The sequence below is a fragment of the Cervus elaphus genome, chromosome X, assembly GCF_910594005.1.
Source record: "Cervus elaphus chromosome X, mCerEla1.1, whole genome shotgun sequence".
Taxonomy (NCBI): Eukaryota; Metazoa; Chordata; class Mammalia; order Artiodactyla; family Cervidae; genus Cervus; species Cervus elaphus.
The window spans coordinates 105,789,289-105,814,894 of NC_057848.1; the positions used below are offsets into that span (position 1 = coordinate 105,789,289).

The 25,606-nt window shown below is 37.4% G+C and overlaps 1 protein-coding gene and 1 non-coding gene across 3 annotated transcripts in view; one reads left to right on the top strand and one right to left on the bottom strand.

The window, feature by feature from the left end:
* The window catches only part of MAGT1 (magnesium transporter 1), a 47,065-nt gene extending 40,015 nt beyond the window's left edge, over window positions 1–7,050 (top strand). For both annotated transcript variants that reach the window (XM_043896345.1, XM_043896346.1), the window contains exons 9-10: window positions 3,674–3,764; window positions 5,029–7,050. In XM_043896345.1, the coding sequence (XP_043752280.1) occupies window positions 3,674–3,764; window positions 5,029–5,044 (107 nt within the window). In that variant the 3' untranslated portion in view covers window positions 5,045–7,050. The remainder of the gene's footprint in view (window positions 1–3,673; window positions 3,765–5,028) is intronic.
* Window positions 1,622–1,728, bottom strand: LOC122690956. Its single transcript, XR_006340209.1, has one exon. It is a non-coding gene; the product is annotated as a U6 spliceosomal RNA (small nuclear RNA).
* Window positions 7,051–25,606: the final 18,556 nt, after the last annotated feature.

A 25,606-nucleotide genomic window follows, 5' to 3' on the forward strand; every position in this document is an offset into this window, starting at 1 on the left:
TAAAACATTTTGGTGACATATATTAAATTAGTCACAATTAGATCTATTTCTAAGATTCTAACCTAATGAAATGATCACAAATATTAATAATAAATATTTCTTTAGCACTTAGTATGTACCAAGAACTTTCCTAAGCACTTTTAGATATGTGAAAAAATTAGAATACAAATATATATTCGGAGTGAAGCTATATATACTTATATATGTGCATTTGATTAGGAAGAAAAAAAGACTTCTACAAAGAGCATGTGTTAATACTCATAAAAAATTGTTTAAGATTTACATTTTTGACCCCTAATCATATTGTATGAAAATTGTAAAGGGAAAATGGATTATTCTGTAAATATCAGTTCAGTTCAGTCGCTCAGGCGTGTCCAACTCTTTGTGACCCCATGAACCACAGCATGCCAGGCCTCCCTGTCCATCACCAACTCTTGGAGTCCACCCAAACCCATGCTCATTGTGTCGGTGATGCCATCCAACCATCTCATCCTCTGTCGTCCCCTTCTCCTCCTGCCCCAATCTTTCCCAGCATCAGGGTCTTTTCAAATGAGTCAGCTCTTCGCATCAGATGGCCAAAGTATTGGAGCTTCAGCTTCAACATCAGTCCCTCCAATGAACACCCAGGACTGATCTCCTTTAGGATGGACTGGTTTGATCTCCTTGCAGTCCAAGGGACTCTCAAGAGTCTTCTCCAATACCACAGTTCAAAAGCATCAATTCTTCAGCGCTCAGCTTTCTTTATAGTCCAACTCTTACATCCATACATGACTAATGGAAAAACCATAGCCTTGACTAGACGGACCTTTGTTGGCAAAGTAATGTCTCTGCTTTTCGATATGCTATTTAGGTTGGTCATAACTTTGCTTCCAAGGAGCAAGTGTCTTTTAATTTCATGGCTGCAATCACAATCTGCAGTGATTTTGGAGCCCAAGAAAATAAAGCCTGTCAGTATTTCCATTGTTTCCCCATCTATTTGCCATAAAGTGATGGGGCCGAATGTTCTTCTGTGTATTCTTGCCACCTCTTATTATCTTCTGCTTCTGTTAGGTCCATAAGGTTTCTGTCCTTTATTGTGCCCATCTTTACATGAAATGTTCCCTTGGTATCTCTAATTTTCTTTTTTATTATTATTTTTTTCCGTTTGTTTTTTATTAGTTGGAGGCTAATTACTTTACAATATTGTAGTGGTTTTTGCCATACATTGACATGAATCAGCCATGGATTTACATGTGTTCCCCATCCCGATCCCCTCTCCCACCTCCCTCCCCATCCCATCCCTCTGGGTCTTCCCAGTGCACCAGTCCTGAGCACTTTTCTCATGCATCCAACCTGGGCTGGTGATCTGTTTCACCCTTGATAATATACATGTTTTGATGCTGTTCTCTCAGAACATCCCACCCTCACCTTCTCCCACAGAGTCCAAAAGTCTGTTCTGTACATCTGTGTCTCTTTTTCTCTTTTACATATAGGGTTATCATTACCATCTTTCTAAATTCCATATATATGCGTTAGTATACTGTATTGGTGTTTATCTTTCTGGCTTACTTCACTCTGTATAATAGGCTCCAGTTTCATCCATCTCATTAGAACTGATTCAAATTAATTCTTTTTAATGGCTAAAAATATGGAACACTTCACGAATTTGCGTGTCATTCTTGTGCAGGGGCCATGCTAATCTTCTCTGTATCATTCCAATTTTAGTATATGTGCTGACGAAGCGAGCACTCTATAATTTTCTTGAAGAGATCTCTAGTCTTTCCCATTCTGTTGTTTTCCTCTATTTATTTGCATTGATCACTGAGGAAGGCTTTCTTAATCTCTCTTTGCTATTTGGAACTCTGCATTCAGATGGGTATATCTTTCCTTTTCTTCTTTTCTTTTAGCTTCTCTTCTTTTCTCAGCTATTTGTAAGGCCTCCTCAGACAACCATTTTGCCTTTTTACATTTGTTTTTCTTGGGGATGGTCCTGATCACTGCCTCCTGTACAATGTCACGAACCTCTGTTCATAGCTCTTCAGGCACTCTGTCTATCAGATCTTATCCCTTAAATCTACTTCTTACTTCCACTGTGTAAATCGTAAGGGATTTGACTTACGTCATACCTGGATGGTCTAGTGGTTTTCCCTACTTTCTTCAGTTTATGTCTGGATTTGGCAATAGGGAGTTCATGATCTGAGCCACAGTCAGCTCCCAGTCTTCTTTTTGCTGACTGTATAGAGCTTCTCCATCTTTGGCTGCAAAGAATACAGTCAGTCTGATTTTGGTATTGACCATCTGGTGATGTCCATGTGTAGAGTTTTCTCTTGTGTTGTTGGAAGAGGGTGTTTGCTATGACCAGTGCATTCTCTTGGCAAACCTCTTTTAGCCTTTGCCTTGCTTCATTTTGTACTCCAAGGCCAAATTTGACTGTTACTCCAGGTATCTCTTGACTTCCCACTTTTGCATTCTAGTCCCCTATGATGAAAAGTACATCTTTTTTGGTATTAGTTCTAGAAGGTCTTGTAGGTCCTCATAGAACTGTTCAACTTCAGCTTCTTCAGCATTAGTGGTTGGGGCATAGACTTGGATTACTGTGATACTGAATGGTTTGCCTTGGAAATGAACAGAGATCATTCTTTCATTTTTGAGATTGCACCCAAGTACTGCATTTCAGACTTTTTTGTTGACTATGAGGGCTACTCCATTTCTTATACAGGACTCTTGCCCACAGTAGTAGATATAATGGTCATCTGAATTAAATTTGCCCATTCTGGTCCATTTTAGTTCACTTATTCTAAAATGTCAATGTTCACTCTTGCCATCTCCTGTTTGACCACTTCCAGTTTGCCTTGATTCATGGACCTAACATTCCAGGTTTCTATGGCGTTATTTCTCCACTCTTCTCCAGTAGCATATTGGGCACCTACCGACCTGGGGAGTTCATCTTTCAGTGTCACAATTTTTTTGTCTTTTCATACTGTTTATGGGGTTCTCAAGGCAAGAATACTGCAGTGGTTTGTCATTTCCTTCTCCAGTGGACCACGTTTTGTCAGAACTCTCCACCATTACCCATCCGTCTTAGGTGGCCCTCCTCGGCACGGCTCATAGTATCATTGAGTTAGACAAGGCTGTGGTCCATGTGATCAGTTTGGTTAGTTTTCTGTGATTGTGGTTTTCATTCTGTCTGTCATCTGATGAATAAGGATAAGAGGCTTATGGAAGGAAGCTTCCTGATGGGAGAGACTGACTGTGGGTGAAACTGGGTCTTGTTCTGATGGGTGGGGCCAGTAAATCTTTAATCAAGTTTTCTGTTGATGGGTGGGGCTGTGTTTCCTTACTGTTGTTTGAGGCCAAACTGTCAACTGTGCCTCCACTGGAGACTCCTGGACACTCACAGGCAAGTCTTATTCAGTCTCTTATGGGGACACTGCTTCTTTCTCCTGGCTCCTGGTGTGCACAAGGTTTTGTTTGTGCCCTCCAAGAGTCTGCTCCATTATAGTGTAATAGAGAAAATTAAAGGTGAAGGCAGACTCCTGAAGATATAAGAATGGGAATGAAATTTGTTGTAGTTTAGATTTACCAGTAGATATAGCCCTTGCATTTTACTCTTAGAAGTGTAGCCTAAAATTTATGTTCTTACTCTTTACTATGTTTAACATGCTCATTTTACTCTCCTTTTATTTTTCTGCAGTAATGTGTGTGGCTGGTATTGGACTTGTTGTATTATTCTTCAGTTGGATGCTCTCAATTTTCAGATCTAAGTATCATGGATATCCATATAGGTATTATTTTTCATTTGTATAGTGGATTACCTATGCTTTCAATGATTAGAATTGATGTGCTTTATAATTTTTTTTACTTTACCTCCAGATTACTCTAGCTTCTGACATAGAGATAGGCTTTAATTTAGTTATGTTGCATATAGAAATTATAATAATTATGATATAGTGAATAAAACTATGTGATTTCTCAGGAAAATCATTCAGTACTATCCTGACATCACTTAATTTAACCTAGAAATCTATCAAACTCATAATGATTAGAACATTTTTTACCCTCGCACAGTTCCTTATTTGCATACTTTACATCTTTTTGAGGACAAATTATTTTTTAATGTTTTTTCCAAAACTTCTCAGTCTACTTTTCAGGCTGTTTAGGTAGAATAAACAGAACATTTAAGTAGAATCCAATTTGTATACTGTAGAATAAGAAAGAGTGTTTAAGAAGGTCTAATTGACTTAAAATATTCATAGCGATCTCTAAAGCTCAGAGAAGAAATTATTCTCCTAGTTGTAACTTCTTCATTTTATTCTGTTAATAGCCAAAAGAAATGTACCTGTACACAACAGGCAATATCATGAGTTAGTTTTATAATCTGAGTGCCATTTACTACAATTCTTGTTTTAATTCAACATTGCCCTGTTTTATAAAGGACCATGAATACTAAACATAAAGTATATCAAGAGATATTTTTGAGACACAAATTCATTCTTCGTATTTTCAACAGAAGTTTTTAGTAGATAATTTTGAATAATTCCCTGGCCGGTTCATTATATTATAACATTTCTAAATGTTTTTGATCAGTGAACAACTTAATCTCCTTTTGCATTTCTTGCAAACTTGTTTAATTTTAAAGATTAAAACCTACTAGAACTTTGATCCTTGACTAATAATCCTCCAGCTCTATACTTTTATTCTTCTGTCTATATGTATTTTAAAATAATTTATCCCCTATAGAATACTAACTGGGATGCAAGGGTAATCTTACCAGTACTTCTATTACTTATTTTATCACCATGGTTGATACAGTTATTAATTGGCATCTCTTCAGGAGATATTTTAATTTGAGGTTATTTCTACTTCCGTTTCTCGTTAAGACTACCTCAGCATCTCAGTGTCTCTTACTTTTTGTTATTGGTACTCAAAGTTTATTATACATGTACCCAGATGTTCTTTGATCTGATATGATAAAATCAAGATATTTATTAGAGGTAAAAACTACTTTTCTTTAAGATATTAATAGACTGGTATATATTTTTGTTTCAGCTTTCTGATGAGTTAAAAAGGATTCCAGAAATATGTAGACACTGGAGTAATGGAAATTGAAAAATGAAAAATAATGTGTGTGAAAAGAAGAATGCAATTTATGTATTTTGGATTACCTCTTTTTTTTCCAAGTGATTAAAATAGTTAATCATTTAACCAAAGAAGATGTATAGTGCCTTAACAAGCAATTTTCATGAAGTATTTGGATACAATTCTTCTCTTAACCTTCCCTTCCCAATAAACTTTCTGGAACATTTAATTTAGTGGAATTTTATAAAAAATTTAAAACTACTACATTTTAATTAGAACAGGGTTCAAAACTGTGTTGCTTAACGTTTGGCCATGTGATTTTTTTATCTTATCCAAAGGTAGTGGGAACTTGTGACCAGGTGTTCTTGCATATGCCTGTTACTGATAACAGCATCAGGAATCTATTCTAAGCTTTTCCATCGTTGCATGGATGTGTATACTTCACACATCTTTCCTTTTGAGCAGAGAAATCATATATACTATGTGTCTTCTGAAAATGAAACACCATTCTTCAGCGTACACATCTAGACTTTAGAAAAAAAATGACTAGCCAGTCCTCTTCCATCTTCCCTCCTGAAATATTGTGCAGACTATGTTTCTTGGTAGCTGTAGACATTAAAAAGTATTCCTAAATACAGGATTATGATTTCTTCATGAGTGTGGTGGTAGCTGCCTGTATTTGGAAAGATTTCAGGCTCATTCTGTTTCCCTAATTTATTTAAGATGGGCCCCTCTCTAATAAAAATGTAGCTTAGTATTAAAATCAGTATAAGTTTAGAATGGACTAAAATGTTTCTGCAACTCAGAGATTATCACTTATTTCATTTGTACCTAAGTGAAAAAAATGGATTTATCTGGTTAAATCAATTTCTGTATTACAGTGACAACATATTTTATTAACCCTTATGGTTAGGAAAAGGACTCCCCTAGATTGGGAAAATAAAATCATGAAACATTAAGTTGTTGCTTATGAATAGAAAGTAAATTTTTCTTGTAAACTGTTGTTTTCTTGCTATTATTTTAACTTTTGTCCTCTCACTTTATGTGGAGAAACAAAGTAATCATTTGAAGAAGTTCTATTTGAATTTGATATTTTTTCTGTCAGTGAAAATAACCATATGTGCTAACCAAATTTCTGTGAAGAATGAAAGTTGATGGTTCAGTAGATATAGCTATAATCTTCTCCATGGCTGTAAAGAGTATCCAGAAATGCCATTATTATAGAAATATGCAAATTTCGATTGTGAAAAATTTTAAGAAACCTTAGAAGTATTATATTAAGATAATATTGTGACTGCCTACTACTATTTACCATCTAATAACTCTCCCTCATGGTCTAGAAATCTTACATAATAGACGTTTGAAGAAAGAGATGAATATAGTTACCTAAGAAGAAATGTTCTATGTGGGGCTTTTGATTTGTTTTTTTTTAAGTAGATTTGGTGGGTGAGGTGATATTTACTCTCTAGTGGAGCCCGTTTTTGTTACTCCACTATAAACTGTGTGATTCTGGATTCCTTATCTGCTGTTTTTGTACTTGTCTCAGGCCAAATAAATTTATGCTGTGATTCTTATGAGACTTGTATGAATATGCCCTGATTTGTACAGACTAACCAGGGGAATATTACTGCCATGTAATCTATAGCTCCAGATACTTTGCAATGAGCATTGAAGAATGACAGTTCTTTGTATTTTTTGTGTCTCTCTTAAGAGCACATTCTTCTTTAAGGAGAGAAGTTGTGTTCTGGCTAAAATCTGTAGAGAGGAGATTTACTATACTTAGAATAGTGTTACTTTTGTGGAAATGTTGAAAGTAGCTTTCATCTGAAGTGCCTTAAGTAGATTCTTAAATTTACTTTTCTAGTATTGATTTAAATATTATTTGTTATGCATTTTAAAATACTATTCAAAATTATACATTGTAGTGGCAAAGATAACCAAATGTCTGGCTGTTTGCTTTTTGATCATATCAATAAACTTTTACAATCTAAATTCTGAGTTTTTGGTTAACATCAAAAGGAGGGTTACTAACACTAACACTAAAATAGAAGTATAATATTAGAATATTCCATTTTGAAATTATAATTAAGTTTACTATTGTCCTAATGGCAGTAAATTTGGTAGGCCAATTTACTTAGGCATTTCTCAATTTAAATACATTCTTCCAGGATTCTATTCATTATCCTTTATTAATGCTGTCACCCTCTAGATTAGTCAGAACAATCAAGATATGTAAATGAATGACTGTTTTCAATGGTTCATTACATTTTGTCCTAGTCAGTCAATATTGTGACTAGGTAACAGAATGGGAAAGACTAGAGACCTCTTCAAGAAAATTAGAGATACCAAGGGAACATTTCATGCAAAGATGGGCTCAATAAAGGACAGAAATGGTATGGACCTAACAGAAGCAGAAGATATTAAGAAGAGGTGGCAAGGATACACAGAAGAACTGTACAAAAAAGATCTTCACAACCCATATAATCACAAAGGTGTGATCACTCACACTCACCTAGAGCCAGACATCCTGGAATGTGAAGTCAGGTGGGCCTTAGGAAGCATCACTACGAACAAAGCTAGTGGAGGTGATGGAATTCCAGTTGAGCTATTTCAAATCCTTAAAGATGGAAAAAAAATCTTTAAAGATGATGCTGTGAAAGTGCTGCACTCAATATGCCAGCACATTTGGAAAACTCAGCAGTGGCCACAGGACAGGAAAAGGTAACTTTGCATTCCAATCCCTAAGAAAGGCAATGCCAAAGAATGCTCAAACTACCACACAATTGCACATCTCACATGCTAGTAAACTAATGCTCAAAATTCTCCAAGCCAGGCTTAAACAATACAGGAACCGTGAACTTCCAGATGTTCAAGCTGGTTTTAGAAAAGGCAGAGGAACCAGAGATCAAATTGCCAACATCCACTAGATCATTGAAAAAGCAAGAGAGTTCCAGAAAAACATACATTTCTGCTTTATTGACTATGCCAAAGTTTTTGACTGTGTGGATCACAATAAACTGTGGAAAATTCTGAAAGAGATGGGAATACCAGACCACCTGATCTGCCTCTTGAGAAACCTGTATGCAGGTCAGGAAGCAACAGTTAGAACTGGACATGGAACCACAGACTGGTTCCAAATAGGAAAAGGAGTATGTCAAGGCTGTATATTGTCACCCTGCTTATTTAACTTATATGCAGATTACATCATGAGAAACCCTGGGCTGGAGGAAGCACAAACTGGAATCAAGATTTCTGGGAGAAATATCAATAACCCCAGATATGCAAATGACACCACCCTTATGGCAGAAAGTGAAGAAGAAGTAAAGAGCCTCTTGATGAAAGTGAAAGAGGAGAGTAAAACAGTTGGCTTAAAGCTCAACATTCAGAAAACTAAGATCATGGCATCTGGTCCCATCACTTCATGGGAAATCGATGGGGAAACAGTGGCTGACCTTATTTTTCTGGTCTCCAAAATCACTGCAGATGGTGATTGCAGCCATGAAATTAAAAGACACTTACTCCTTGGAAGGAAAGTTATGACCAACCTAGACAGCATATTTAAAAGCAGAGAGATTACTTTGCCAACAAAGGTCCGTCTAGTCAAGGCTATGGTTTTTCCAGTAGTCATGTATGGATGTGAGAGTTGGACTGTAAAGAAAGCTGAGCGCTGAAGAATTGATGCTTTTGAACTGTGGTATTGGAGAAGACTCTTGAGAGTCCCTTGGACTGTAGGGAGATCCAACCAGTCCATCCTAAAGGAGATCAGTCCTGGGTGTTCATGGGACTGATGTTGAAGCTGAAACTCCAATATTTTGGCCACCTGATGTGAAGAGCTGACTCATTTGAAAAGACCCTGATGCTGGGAAAGATTGAGGGCCGGATGAGAAGGGAACGACAGAGGATGAGATGGTTGGATGGCATCACCAACTCTTTGGACATGGGTTTGGGTTGACTCTGGGAGTTGGTGATGGACAGGGAGGCCTGGCATGCTGCGGTTCATGGAGTCACAAAGAGTCAGACACAGCTAAGCAGCTGAACTGAACTGAATTTCCTTTTGATACTAATTAATTTGAAACAGTTACCCAGACAGATTATCAGGTTATATAAGACTGGGAAGCATATATTTGCAAACATGGAGTAGAAACACTGGATAAGAAGTAAAGAAATCTGGCTTTTAAACAACTTTTATTCCTTACTTTGTTTCTGTCTAGCTCTGTGAACACAGGCAAGGCAGTGAACCTCTGGACCCATTTCTTTATTCTGATATGAGTGCATTGGATTAAATCACCTCAGTGTTACTTCTAGCACTGCTGTTCCATGATGTAAAATATTAAAGATGCATTTAAATCTGAATGGATATCATTTGTGATATTCAGGGTTGGTGTTGAATTAAATCAATTGAAATGTAGGATGTTTTGTAGTCAGATTTCTGAAGATGCTGTGAAATGCTTTTGGAGGCCATTGATACCTGAAAACTAATAATATGCACTGAAATATTTTAGGAAGAATACACTTGAAACGATTATGGTAATATCAGATCTTGATTTAAGTGGGTTCTATTAAATTTTGAGCAAGAATGAGATGAACAAGTGTAATAGTATGCTAATATTATAAAATATCAAAACTAAGGGGACCTTAGATGCCATTCAATCACTACCTTCCTTTTGACTACTAAAGAATATGTGCTCTAGAGAGATGAAATGATTTACTGAAGGTTATTCCACGGAAATGGCTACAGGTTTCCTATTTTGTTGCAAATTCCCTGTGGATTAAATTTCACTTCAGGTTGCAGATTACTCCCTGGCGAAATGGAAATCATAGTGAGTCTATCTTGATTGCTTCCTGATATCTAGATTGTTTGGACTTGGGGAAGGGGGAATGGGAGTTGTTTATAATTAAGAGTTTCAGTTTTGCAAGATGAAAAGAATTCTGAAGGTTGGTCATACAGCAGTGTGAATAAACTTAACAGTACTGAACTGTGCATTTAAAAATGGTAAAGAAGGTATATGTTATGTACGTTTTACCACAACTCGAAAACAAGTGCTAATGCCTTGGTGCCAACGTCACATTAACATATCCTTACTGACACCACTTTTTATTTGATCATTGTCCTGAAAATTGAGTACACCTGAATAGAGTGTGACTCATGGTGGAAATGTTGAAGTATGGTCTTTAGGCTCTTTCTGTGACATTTTTAAGGACATACAGGTAAACTCTGCCTGCAGAAATCAGTGATTGGTATATTCCAATGAGTGCTCTTTAAACAATGACTTTCAACTGGAAAAAAAAAAAAACTCACTAAGATATGTTGGCTCCACCAAAATATCCAGACTCAAATGATGCATTTGGTCTGAACCTTGCAATTTATTAATATCATGCCTGGCTGTAGCTCTGTGGTCAGCAGTTGTACCTAGAGAACTTTGGGTCTGAAGTTCTTTTCATGATCTTCAAACAAATCCAAACACAGCTCAAAAATGATAATTTCCAGGAAGCTTTCCTGACCTCCCAGTTTGAGTTTTATACTGCTCCTTTCTTCTTCAGTGCATCTCTGTTATCCTGTCTTGTAATCTGTCCCCCCATAAACTGTAAGTTCCTTGGGAACAAAGGTGTTGTCTTTCTCATCTTCGTATGTTCCTTTTCTAAAATACATGCATAGTACACATGTGGTAAATTTTCACTGATTGAATAAAGAAAAAAAAAGCCTTTAGTTTCAAGTTGTTTGCAGTCTTGTGGTGGAAACAAACATATAAAAAAATGTAATCCCAGTGGGGAAAATCTGTGTTGTATCATGGATACAGAGAGGGGTTTGATCACTTTTTTGAGGTTAGGAGGTAAAGGTAGGGAGAGGTTTAAGTACCAAAATGCCAAATTATTCTTATCAGTATAGTATCATTTTGTTGTTCAGTCACTAAGTCATGTCTGACTTAGCATGTCGCTCCCAAAGAGAGCACAGCAGACCTTGTTTCCAAGAAATTGTGTTTGTTTTGACCTGTCTGTGGATTCCCTAACAAATGACACAGAGGCTTGCCTTAGTTTTGTCTAACTCAGAAGTCATTCAGGGCAGGAAAGCAGCTGTTCACACAGTGTGTTCCTCAAAAATATTAAAAGACAAATGAACAAGCCACTGCTGCTAAGGGCAAAACATTGCTGTTGTGGTACATAATAGATGTGTCAAAAGTCTAGGAGCAAAAGCTGAGGAGAGACTTAAATTTGGGAAACAAAAGCTTTGTATCCCCATAATAGGATGCATGCCCAGAATAGACTTGATAGTTCTACAAGCTTTTACCTCTAATATTTATGCTCAGTTCTAGCAGGAAGTGAAAGCTAAGGCAGAGTTGTAAGCAGACTGGCTGTGTTACAGGACTGTACCAAAACAGGGCCAATCTGCAAAGACTGAAAAACATTTTTTTGTTTTGCCTCCACGTGTTTAAGGAAATCACTCTCATATCATTAGATGACTGCTAAGCTAGTGAAACATTTCAATGTCCACATATGATGAAGAATACAGTCTTTACAAAAATAGTTTAGGAAGTTCACTAAGCAAAACCTGTAACTTGCAACGTGCAGAAACAATGGGAAAGGAGGAGAATCTGATTTCAAGCATTATCACATAATAATACTCAAAATGTCCAATTTTCAAGAACAAAAAATTATGAGATACATGAAGAAATAAGAAAGTATGACATATTCACAGGGAAAAAAGGAAATTAATAAAAACTATACCTCAAGAAGCCAAGACAATCAATGGACATACAAGAAAAGTATTTTAAATCAGCTACCTGCAATCCCACTCCTGAGCATACACACCAAGGAAACCAGATCTGAAAGAGACATGTGTACCCCAATGTTCATAGCACTGTTTATAATAGCCAGGACATGGAAGCAACCTAGATGCCCATCAGCAGATGAGTGGATAAGGAAGCTGTGGTACATATACACTATGGAATATTACTCAGCCATTAAAAAGAATACATTTGAATCAGTTCTAATGAGATGGATGAAACTGGAGCCCATTATACAGAGTGAAGTAAGCCAGAAAGATAAACACCAATACAGTATACTAACGCATATATATGGAATTTAAGAAGATGGTAACGATAACCCTATATGCAGCACAGAAAAAGAGACACAGATGTATAGAACAGACTTGTGGACTCTGTGGGAGAAGGCGAGGGTGGGATGATCTGAGAGAATAGCATTGAAACATGTATATTATCAAATGTGAAACAGATTGCCAGCCCAGGTTGGATGCATGAGACAGGTGCTCAGGGCTGGTGCACTGGGAAGACCCAGAGGGATGGGATGGGGAGGGAGGTGGGAGGGGGGTTCAGGATGGGGAACACATGTAAATCCATGGCTGACTCATGTCAATGTATGGCAAAAACCACTACAATATTGTAATTAGCCTCCAACTAATAAAAATAAATGAAAAAAAAATCAGCTACCTAAAATATGTTCAGAAAACTAAAGCAAATCATGTCCAAAAAGCTAAAGGAAACAAGACAAACAGTGTCTCATGAAACAGAATATCAATAAAGAAATAGAAATAACAGCAAAATGGTAATTATGTGAGGTAAAGGATGTGTTAACCTTACTGTATTTCATAATATATATGTGTGTATCAAATAATCATGTTGTACACCTTCAACTTACACATTTCTGTCAATTATATCAATCTGTCAATTATATCAATTATATCAATCTGTCAATTATATCAATAAAGCTGGAAAAAGTAAAACACATTACTCGAGGAAAAAAGAGATATGAAAAATAGAAATTCTTGGTCTAGAAGATACATTAATGAAAAACAATTTACTGTTGTTGCTGCTGCTGCTGCTGCTAAGTCACTTCAGTCGTGTCTGACTCTCTGTAACCCCATAGACAGCAGTCCACCAGGGTCCCCTGTCCCTGGGATTCTCCAGACAAGAACACTGGAGTGGGTTGCCATTTCCTTCTCCAATGCATGAAAGTGAAAAGTGAAAGTGAAGTTGCTCAGTCGTGTCCAACTCTTCGCGACCCCATGGACTGCAGCCTACCAGCCTCCTCTGTCCATGGGATTTTCCAGGCAAGAGTATTGGAGTAGGTTGCCATTGCCTTCCCCAAAACAATTTACTAGAGGGCTTCAAAAACACATTTATGCTGACAGAAGAAATAAATAGTGAACATGAGTATGAGTCAATTACAATTATCCTGTCAGAGAAACAGAATGAAAAAACGAGAATGAAGAAAATGGACAAAACCTAAGAGATCTGAGGGACAACATCAAATACACCAATATACAAAAAATTGAGAGTCCCAGCAGGAGAGGAGAGAGAGTAAAGGCAGAACGAAAAAAATGAAATGATGGCCAAAACCTTTCAAAATTTGATGGAAGACATGAATTTACACATCTAAGGAGTTCATCAAACTAAGTAAAATAAACAGAGATCCATACCAAGAAAGACGGAGAATCTTGAAAGTACCAAGGGAGAAGTGATTTTTCACTTAGATCCTCAAGATTAATAGCCAATTTCTCACATAAGAATCGCTAATTATTAGAGAAATGCAAGTCAAAACTACAATGAGATATCACCTCACACCAGTGAGAATGGCTATTAGCAAAAAATTCACAATAAATGCTGGAGAGGATATGGATAGAAGAGAACCTTTCTACACTGTTAGTGGGATTGTAAATTGGTACAGCCACTATGGAGAACAGTATGCAGGTTCCTTAAAAAACTAAGATCTACTATATGACCCTGCAATCCCACTCCTGGGCATATATCCAGAGAAAAACATGATCCTAAAGGATACATGCACCCCAATGTTCACTGCAGCACTGTTTACAATAGCCAAGACACAGAAACAACCTAAATGTCCATCGACAGAGGAATGCTAAAGAAGGTATTGTTCAGTTCAGTTCAGTCGCTCAGTCGTGTCCGACTCTTTGCGATCCCATGAATCACAGCAAGCCAGGCCTCCCTGTTCATCACCAACTCCCGGAGTCTACCCAAACCCATGCCCATCGAGTCGGTGATGCTATCCAGCCATTTCATCCTCTGTCGTCCCCTTCTCCTGCCCTCAATCATTCCCAGCATCAGGGTCTTCCCCAATGAGTCAACTCTTCGCATGAGGTGGCCAAAGTACTGGAGTTTCAGCTTCAGCATCAGTCCTTCCAGTGAACACCCAGGGCTGATCTCCTTTAGGATGGACTAGTTGGATCTCTGCAGTCCAAGGGACTCTCAAGAGTCTTCTCCAACACCACAGTTCAAAAGCATCAATTTTTCGGCGCTCAGCTTTCTTCACAGTCCAACTCTCACATCCATACATGACCACTGGAAAAACCATAGCCTTGACCAGATGGACCTTTGTTGGCAAAGTAATGTCTCTGCTTCTTAATATGCTGTCTAGGTTGGTCATAACTTTCCTTCCAAGGAGTAAGCATCTTTTAATTTCATTGCTGCAATCACCATCTGCAGTGATTTTGGAGCCCCCCCAAAAATAAAGTCTGACACTGTTTCCACTGTCTCCCCATCTATTTCCCATGAGGTGATGGGATATTGTACATATATACAATGGAATATTGTTGTTTTAGTAGCTAAGTCATGTCTGACTCTTGTAGCCCGCCTGGCTCCTCTGTCCCTGGGATTTCCCAGGCAAGAATACTGGAGTGGGTTGCCATTTCCTCCTTCAGGGGATCTTCCTGACCCAGGGATTGAACCCATGTCTCCTGCATTGGCAGGCAGATTCTTTATACTGAGCCAACAGAGAAGCCCAATGGAATATTACTCAGCCATTAGAAAGAATGAAATAATGCTATTTGCAGTAACATAGATGAACCTACCTAGGGATTGTCATACTGACTGAAGTAAGTCAGACAGAGAAGGAGAAATATCATATGACATCCCTTATATGTGGAATCTAGAAAGAAATGATACATATGAACTTACAAAGCAGAAAGAGACTCACAGACTTAGAGAACAAATTTATGGTAACTAGTGGGACATATGAGGGGAAGGGATAGTTAGGGAGTTTGGGATGGACATGTACACACTGCTATATTTAAAACAGATAACCAACAAGGACCTACTTTATAGCACATGGGACTCTGATCGATGTTATGTGGCAGCCTGGATAGCAGGGAAGTTTGGAGGAAAATGGATACACGTATATATAAGGCCAAATCCCTTCTGTTCACCTAAAACTATCAGAACATGGTTAATCAGCTATAACTATAGAAATAAAATGTTTAAAGAAATAAAGATTAACAGCCAATTTCTCATTAGAAACTAAGGAAATCAGAAAGCAGTGAGATGACATATTTAAGGTGCTGAAAGAAAAAGATATTCTATATCTGGCATAATAATCTTTTTAAAAATATGTATTTATTGACTGATTGACTGATTTGGCAGCATTGGATCACAGTAGTGGCAGGAGAGATCATTGCATCATGTGGATCTTTCACTGCAGCACAAGGACTTTCTAGTTGCCTTGCACAGGCTTCAGTAGTTACAGCACACAGGCTTAGTTGCTCCCCAACATGTGGGATCTTAGTTCCCCAACCAGGGATCAAACTTGCCTCCCCTGTATTGCAAGGTGGATTCTTAGTCACTGTACCCCTAGGGAAGTCCCCCCTTAACAATCTTTTAAAAATGAAAGAAAGAACTTCCCTGGTGGTCCAAGTGGTTATGACTCAGTGCTTCCACTGCAGAGTGCTTTGGTTTGCTCTCTGGTCTGAGAACTGAGATCCCACATGCCACAAGGAGCAGCCCTCAAATAAATAATTAAATGAAGGAAAAATGAAGACACTCGCAGATAAAGAAAAGCTGAGAATGTTGATTTCCAGTAGATTTGTTCAACAAGACTTGTTAAAACAAAGCCTTCAGGCTGAAATTAAAGCATACTAGACAGTAACTCAAAGCCGTTTGAGGAAATAAAGGACACTGATACACAGGTAATTATAAAAGCCAATATTATTGAATTCTTGTTTAATAACTATATTCTTATATGATTTAAAAGAATGTGCATAAAACAAAAATTACAAATTAGTTAATGAACACACAAAGTTTAAAGATGTAAGTTTGATGGTAACAACATAAAAGGGGAAAAATGGAGCTGTATGGGATCAGTTTTACATACTGTTGAAGTTAACCTGGCATTCATTCACACTAGATTGTATACATTTCAGAGATTTATTGTAGTTCCCAGGACAACCACTATGAAAATAATGTAGAAGTATAAAGAAAAGGAAATGACAAAGGAATTAAAATGATGCACTCCAAAAAAAAAATCAATTAAATACAAAACTAAGAAGTAATGGAGGAACTGAAGAAGAGTATATAGACATATAGAAAACAAATAGCAAAATAGCATAAGTTAGTTTTTCCTTATCACTAACTACTTAAATGTAGGACTTCCCTGGCGATCTAGTAGTTATGAATCTGCCTAGTAATTCAGGTTAGGGTTAGGGTTCAATTCCTGGCCTGGAAAGATTGTATATTCTGTGGGGCAACTAAGCCTGTGTACCACAACTACTCAGCCCATGCTCTAGAGTCCACATGCTGCAGGTACTGAAGCCCATGTTCCTTAAAACCCTCACTCTGCAACAAGAAGCCACTGCAGTGAGAAGCCTGTGCACTGCAACTAGAGAGTAGTCCTCACTCACCACAACTAGAGAAAGCCCATGGGTAGCAACGAAGACCCAGCGCAGCCAAAAATAAATTTAACAACAACAAAACCCACTATCCAAATATAGGCTGTCTACAAGATACTCTCATTGTTTTTCTTCATTGAAGTATAGTTGCTATACAACATTATATGTTGTTATTATTGTTGAGTCTCTAAGTCATGTCTGACTTTGTTACTCGTAACATGGACTGTGGCACACCAGGCTCCTCTGTCCTCCACTATCTCCTGGAGTTTGATCAAATTCATGTCCTTTGAGTCGATGATGCTCTCTAACCATCTCATCCTCTGCCACCCCCTTCTCTTTTTGTCTTTAATTCCTCCTATCCTCAGGGTCCTTTCCAATGAGCCAGCTCTTTGTATCAGGTGGCCAAAGTATTGGAGCCTTAGCTTCAGCATCAGTCCTTCCAATGAATTTTCAGGGTGATCTCCTTGCTGTCCAAGGGACTCTCAAGAGTCTTCTCCAGCACCACAATTTGAAAGCATCAATTCTTCAGCACTCAGCCTTCTTTAATGGTCCAACTCTCACATCTGTACATCTGTACATGACTACTGGAAAAACCATAGCTTTGATTATATGGACTTTTTTTTTTGGCATTGTGATGTCTCTGTTTCTTAATACTCTGTCTACGTTTGTCATAGCTTTCCTTCCAAGGAGCAAGTGTCTTTTTATTTCATGGCTGCAGTCACTGTCCACAGTGATTTTGGAGCCTAAGAAATTGAAATCTATCACTGCTTCCACTTTTTCCCCATCCATTTTCAATGAAGTGATGGGACTGGATGTCATGATCTTTATTTTTTAAATGCTGAGTTTCAAGCCAGCTTTTTCACTCTTCTTTCACCCTCATCAAGAGGCTCTTCAGTTCCTTTTCTCTTTCTGCCATTAGTGGTGTTATTTGCATATCTGAGGTTGTTGATGTTTCTCCTGGAAATCTTGATTTTAGCTTGCGATTCATTGAGCCTGGCATTTCCCAATGATGTACTCTGCATATAAGTTAAATAAGCAGGGTAACAATATACAGCCTTGTCATACTGCTTTCCCAATTTTGAACTAGTCAGTTGTTCCATGCCTGGTTCTAATGGTTGCTTCTTGACCCACATGCAGCTTTCTCAGAAGACAGGCAAGGTCGTCTGGTATTCCCATCTCTATTACAGGTGTGTAGAATATAGTGATTCACAACTGTTAATGCTTATACTCTATTTATAGTTATTATAAAATATTTGCTATATTCCCCAAGTTGTAAGATATATTCTTTTTATTTTTATTTTTTTTAATTAAAAAAAAATTTTTTTTAAAGTAAGATATATTCTTGTAGCTTATTTTATACAGAATAGCTTATACCTCTTAATCCCTTAGCCTTGAAGTGCCCCTTTCAGCTTCTTTCTCCCCACTGGTAACCACTAGTTTGTTCTCTATATCTGTGAGAAGAGACTCTATTTATTTATTTTTCTGAACTTTAAACTTCCTATTAATGTTTTGTATTGGTGTATAGCCAATTAAAAATGTGTTAGTTTCAGGTGAACAGCGAAGGGGCTCAGCCATACATACACAGGTGTTAGGGGAAGTACACTGACTGAAACCGCTCACCCTGGCCAGGCACCACAGTTACCATGTGCATGAGCTGTTTTATGACAGGAGGTCCTGGTAAGGAACATGGAACTAATAAGCCACCACCAACTGGAAGAGTTCAGGAAGTGTCAAAACGTGACACCACGTATCTATCCACCTCTCAGAATCCTTCTCGCTGGCGTCCATCTCGGCTGAGCAATTTGTGGGCCACCAGGAAGACCTCTGAATGAGAATGATTGGCCAAAGACAACCTGGAAACTAACCCCATCACCATAAAACCCGAGACTGTGAGCCATGTGGCAGAGCAGTTCTCCTGGTTCCCTTAACCTACTGCTCTCTGCCGGGTGCCCCTCCCCAATAAAATCTCTTGCTTTGTCAGCACATGTGTCTCCTTGGACAATTCATTTCTGAGTGAGCTTTTGGGCCCTGGATGGGGGCCCCTTCCTGCAACAAATGTATCCATTCTTCCCCCAAATCCCTCTTCTATCCAGACTGCCACATAACATTGAACAGATTTGCACGTGCTATACGATAAGTCCTTTTTGGTTATCCATTTTAAATATAGCAGTGTACATGAGCTTCTCAAAGTCCATAATTATCCCTTCCTCCTTGCAACCATAAGTTCTTTTTCTAAGTCTGTGAGTAGAAGACTCACTTTATTTTTTAAATTAATTTATTTTTAATTGGAGGATAATTGCCATATATCTACATGAATTGGCTATCAGTATACGTATGTCCTCTCCCTTGAGACTCATTTTAGATGCAGACACAAATAGATCAAAAATTAAAGGATGGAGAAAGATATTCCATGTAAAATATAGTAACCAAAGGGAGCTTGTGTAGCTGTAGATATCAGGAAAAATAGACTTTAAATCAAAAATTGTTATAAGCCCAAAAAAATGACATTATATGTTGATTAAAGGGTCATTTCAGCAAGACAGTATGGTAATAATAAACATAAATTTTAAAGATTTAAATCAGACTAAATATCTTCCATGATTACAATGTAACAAAACCAGAAATTAATAACAAAATAAAATTTGGAAAATTCATGAATATGTGGAAATTTAATAGTATAATATTCAACAATCAATGAGTCAAGAAGAAACCACAAAGGAAGTTAGAAAATACTTTGAGATGAGTGAAAACAAGAACATGCAAAAGCATGGAATACAGTGAAAGCATAACAGAGGGAAAATTATATCTGTAAATGCCTACATTAAAAATAAGAAAAATATCAAATCAATCTCAAATCAATAACCTAACATTACAGCTTCTAGAAAAGAGGACATAATTTGACACAAGTTAGCGACTGAACAACAACAAAGAAATTAAAAAACTATAGGTATAGTAGAAACTAGATATAGAAGATCTACAGAGGAAGTTATACCCAAATTTAGCAGAAGGAAGGAAATGCTAAAGATTAGATTAGAATGCAGATACACAAAATAGAGAAAAGAAAAACAACAGAGAAAATCAGCAAATGAAATATTAGCTTTTTTAAGACACTGACAAGTTTTAAATTGCCTTAGGTTTAGATTCTTCATAAAATATTGGTTTATGAGAAGGAAGCATTATTTCATTTGGAGCTATAAGATTAATCTTGTCTGGCATACTTCTTAAAATTGAGGTAAAACTGACATACGATATTAGCTTCAGGTGAACAATATGATTTGGGATATCGTAAAATGACCACCACAATAAGTCTAATTAGTATCCATCAACATATGTAGTTACGATTTCTTTTCATGTGATGAGAACTTTCAAGATTTACTCTTAGCCTTCAAATATGCAATACAGTATTATGAACTATAGTCATCATGGTATACATTACATCCCCATGACTCATTTATTTTATAACTGGAAGTTTGTCCCTGGTTTACTTTTAAATATTCTGTTCTTCCATATAATTTTCATAATGTGAATGGAGAGGTTATTTTAATTTATTTTATGTTAAAAAAAAAACCCCAAAACAAAAACTAGACAAGGGGCTTCCCTCGTGGCTCAGTGGTCAAGAATCTGCCTACCAATGCAGGAGACACATGTTCAATCCTTAGTCCTAGAAAACCCCACATGTCAAGAAGCAACTAAGCCCATGCCCCACAACTACTGAGCCTATGCTATAAGTCACCACAATAAGACTGCACACCACAACTAGAGAGTAACCCCTGCTGACCACAGCTAGAGAAAAACCCATGCAGCAATAAAAAACAAGCATAGCCAAAAATAAATAAATAATAAACTAGACATATCTATGAGAAAAAATGAATTGCTACTTTATGATTTTTAGTTATATTCATTTTAAATGGAATGTATTTTTCAAGAAGTTTTAATTTTACAGGAAAACAGAGCTTTGTCATACATCACCTTACCCCCTCCCCCAGTTTCTCCTATTATTATTTGAATTAGTGTGATATTCTTGTGATAAACCTACACTGACACATCATTATCACCCAGAATCCATAAGTTACATTAGGGTTCACTCTGGGCATTGTACATTCTATGGGTGTGGACAAATTATAATGACATGTATCTACTATTATAGTCAGTCAGTTCAGTTCAGTTGCTCAGTTGTGTCCAACTCGTTGCGACCCCATGGATCGCAGGACGCCAGGCCTCCCTGTCCATCACCAACTCCCGGAGTTTACTCAAACTCATGTCCATTGAGTCGGTGATGCCATTCAACCATCCCATCCTCTGTCATCCCCTTCTCCTCTGCCTTCAATCTTTTCCAGCATCGGGGTCTTTTCAAATGAGTCAGTTCTTTGCATCAGGTGGCCAAAGTATTGGATTTCAGCTTCAGCATCAGTCCTTCCAATGAATATTCAGGACTGATTTTCTTTAGGATGAACTGGTTGGATCTCCTTGCAGTCCAAGGGATTCTCAAGAGGCTTCTCCAACACCACAGTTCAAAAGGATCAATTCTTCAGTATTCAGCTTTCTTTATAGTCCAACTCTCACATCCATACATGACTACTGGAAAAACCATAGCCTTGACTAGACAGACCTTTGTTGGCAAAGTTATGTCTCTACTTTTTAATATGCTGTCTAGGTTGGTCATAACTTTCCTTCCAAGGAGTAAGCGTCTTTTAATTTCATGGCTTCAGTCACCACCTGCAGTGATTTTGGAGCCCCCCAAAATAAAGTCTCTCACTCTTTCCATTGTTTTCCCATCTATTTGCCACGAAGTGATGGGACCAGATGCCATGATCAAAGTTTTCTGAATGTTGAACTTTAAGCCAACTTTTTCACTCTCCTCTTTCACTTTCATCAAGAGGCTCTTTAGTTCTTCTTCACTTTCTGCCATAAGGGTGGTGTCATCTGCATATTTGAGATTATTGATATTTCTCCTGGCATACTTGATTCCAGCTTGTGCTTCATTCAACCCAGCGTTTCTCATGATGTACTCTGCATATAAGTTAAATAAGCAGGGTGACAATATACAGTCTTGGCATACTCCTTTTCCTATTTGGAACCAGTCTGTTGTTCCATGTCCAGTTCTAACTTTTGCTTCCTGACCTGCATACAGATTTCTCAAGAGTCAGGTCAGGTAGTCTGGACCATCTCTTTAAGAATTTTCCACAGTTTGTTGTGATTCACAGAGTCAAAGGCTTTGACATAGCCAATAAAGCAGAAATAGATGTTTTTTTTGGAACTCTCTTGCTTTTTCGATGATCCAGCAGATGTTGGCAATTTGATCTCTGGTTCCAAAACCAGCTTGAACATCTGGAAGTTCATGGCTCCTGTATTGTTTAAGCCTGGCTTGGAGAATTTTGTGTACGACTTAGCTACCATGTGAGATGACTACAATTGTGCAGTAGTTCGAGCATTCGTTGGCTTTGCCTTTCTTAGGGATTGGAATGAAAACTGACCTTTTCCAGTCCCATGGCCACTGCTGAGTTTTCCAAATGTGCTGGCATATTGAGTGCAGCACTTTCATAGCATCATCTTTAAGGATTTGAAATAGCTCAACTGGAATTCCATCCCCTCCACTAGCTTTGTTCATAGTGATGCTTCCTAAGGCCCACTTGACTTCACATTCCAGGATGTCTGGTTCTAGGTGAGTGATCATACCATCGTGACTATCTGCGTCGTGAAGATCTTTTTTCTACAGTTCTTCTGTGTATTTGTGCCAGCTCTTCTTAATATTTTCTGCTTCTATTAGGTCCATACCACTTCTGTCAGGTCCATACCACTTCTGCCCTTTATTGTGCCCATCTTTGCATGAAATGTTCCCTTGGTATCTCTAATTTTCTTGAAGAGATCTCTAGTCTTTCCCAGTCTATTGTTTTCTTCTATTTCTTTGCACTATAGTACTATACCGAATATTTTCATTGCTCTGAAAATCCTCTGTGGTCTTCCTATTCATATATCCCTCCCCCAACAACCCCTGACAACCACTGATCTTTTTACTGTCTCCATAGTTTTGCCTTTTCTAGAATATCAGATAGTTGGAATCATACAGTGTATAGCCTTTTTATTTTTTGATAATTTTTAGACAGTTAAAAATTGTTTAATTTTTATTTTTCATTCTTTTATTTGGCCATGCCCCAAGGCATGTGGGATCTTAATTTCCCAACCAAAGATCAAACCCATGCCCCCTGCATTGGAAGCATGGGGTCTTAACTACCAGACTGCCAGTGATGTCCCAGTATATAGCCTTTCCAGATTGACTTCTTTCCCTTAGTAATAGGCTTTTAAGTTTCTTCCATGTATTTTCATTGCTTGATATCTAATTTCTTTCAGGACTGAATGATATACCACTGTATTGTTGCACCACAGCCTAGTGAAGGACATTTTGGTTGCTTCCAGGTTTTGGCAACTATGAATAAAGTTGGTATAAACATCTGTGTGCAGGTTTTGGTCTGGATGTTAGTTTTCAATTCATTCATGCATTCATTCTTGCAAGTATGGGATCGTATGGTAAAAGTATTTTTAACTTTAGTTTTAGTAAGAAACTTTCCAAAGTGGCTGCATCATTTTCCATGAATGGGAATTTCTGTTGCTCCATGTTGTCATTAGCTTTTGGTGTCATCAGTGTTTTGGAGTTTAGCCATTCTAATAACTGTGTAGTGGTATCACATTGTTCTTTTAATTTGCAATTCCCTAATGTTATATAATGTTGAGCATTTTTTCATAAGCTTATTTGCTATCATTATATCTTCTTTGATGAGGTGTCTCTTTGATTCTTTTGCCCATTTTAAAATTGGGTCTTTGTTTGCTTACTGTTGAATTGTAAGAGTTCTTTGTGTATTTTGGATATCAGTCTTTTATCAGATATGTTTAGCAAATATTTACTCCCAGTCTGTGGCTAATCTTTTAATTCTCTTAGCAGTGTCTTTTGTAGAGTAGAAGTTTTTAGTTATAATACAGTCCAAGTTGCCAATTTTTCTTTCATGAATCATACTTTTCCTGTTTTATTTAAGAAGTCATTGCCAAACTCATGGTCATCTAGAGTTTCTAGTTTACCTTATAGACATTTGATAGTTTTGTGTTTTTAATTTAAATTTATTATCTACTTTGAGTTCATTCTTGTGAAATTTGTAAGGTCTGTGTCTGCACTCATTTTCTTTGCATATGGATGTTCAACTCTGCTAGCTCCTTTTGTTGAAGACTGTTCTTTCTTCCACTGTACTGCCTTTGGTCCTTTGTCATCTATCAATTGACTCTAGTTGTGTGGAATTATTTCTAGGCTCTCTGTTCCTCCATTGATCTATTTGTCTGTTCTTTTACCAACATCACACTGTCTTCATTTTCAATTAGCATTAATTTTTTGAACAGGAAATATACTCATATGTAGTGATAAAATATAAAGATACAAAGAGTATATAGTGAAGTATGGTGAAGTTTCATCCTGTCCTGGTCCCCCTGCTCCCAGATTACCTTCCCCAGGTAATCACTATTATTAAGTATAATTTTCATTCTTTCAGAGTTATTTTGCTTCTTATCCTCTCTCACTGTCACTCTGTGGCTCTTTCTCTTCTTCTCACCTTCGTGCATGTGCTAAGTCACTTCAATCGTGTCCAACTCTTTGTGACCCTATGGACTGTAGCCCTTCAGGCTCCTCTGTCCATGGAATTCTCCAGGCAAGAATACTGGAGTAGGTTGCTGTGTCCTCCTCCAGGGGATCTTCTTGAGTGAGGGATCAAACCCACATCTCTTGTCTCCTGCATTGGCAAGCAGGTTCATTACCACTAGTGCTACCTGGGAAGCCCCCTCATTCTCTCTCCAACACAAGTATTAAAACACAGCTTTATGCAACTTGCTTTTTTTAAAATTTAACAATATAACTAGAAAAAAATCAGATGTATGCACATGTATATCTGCCTTTTTAAAAAGTATTTTATTGTGGTTTAAAAATCATAGGATATTAAATTTACCATTTTAAGTGTAGCATTCGGCAGTGTTGAGTGTACTTAAATTGTTGTGATCTCTAGGACTATTTAATCTTGAAAGATTGAAACATTATACCCATTAAAAACTAACACCCCACTCTCCTACCCATCTCCCCAGTCCTTTTCAATCACCTTTCTACATTCTATTTATTTGATTTGACTATTTAAAATACTTCATATGGAACTTCCCTGGTGGTCCAGTGGTTAAGACTCCATGATTCCTCTGCAGGGGATGCTGGTTCAATCACTGCTTGTGGAACTAAGATCCCACATGCCAAATAGTGTGGCAAAAATTTTTTAAAAAATGAAAAAAAAACTTAAATACTTCATATGAGTGGAATCACACAGTATTTGTCCTTTTATGACTGACATTTTGCTTAGCATAATATCCTCAAGGTTCATCTATGTAGGGTATGAAAAAATTTCCTTTTTAAGGCTGCATAATATTCCATTTTCTTTATCCATTCATCTGTCAATGTGCATTTGCATTGCTCACACCCCCTAACTATTGTGAATAATGCTACAGTGAACATCAGTGGGCATTTATCTCTTCAAGATCCTGTTGATTATTTTGGGTATATACCCAGAAGTGAAATTGTTGGATCATATGGTAATTCACTTTTAAACTTTTTGAGGAGCCTCCATACTGTTTTCAATAACAGCTTCACCATTTTATATAAGCAGTAACAGTGCACAAGGAGGATCTTTATACTACATCCTTACCAGCATTTATTTTTTTAAAGGAGTTTTGACTATACATACAAAATTGTTTATTTATTTGTTTTCACCTGGTCTTTTAGTTTCAGCATGTGAGATCCAATTCTCTGACTAGAAACTGAACCTGGGTCCCCTGCATTGGGAACACAGAGTCCTAGCCACTATACTATCTGGGAAGTCCCTTGAATTTCTCTTATGATTA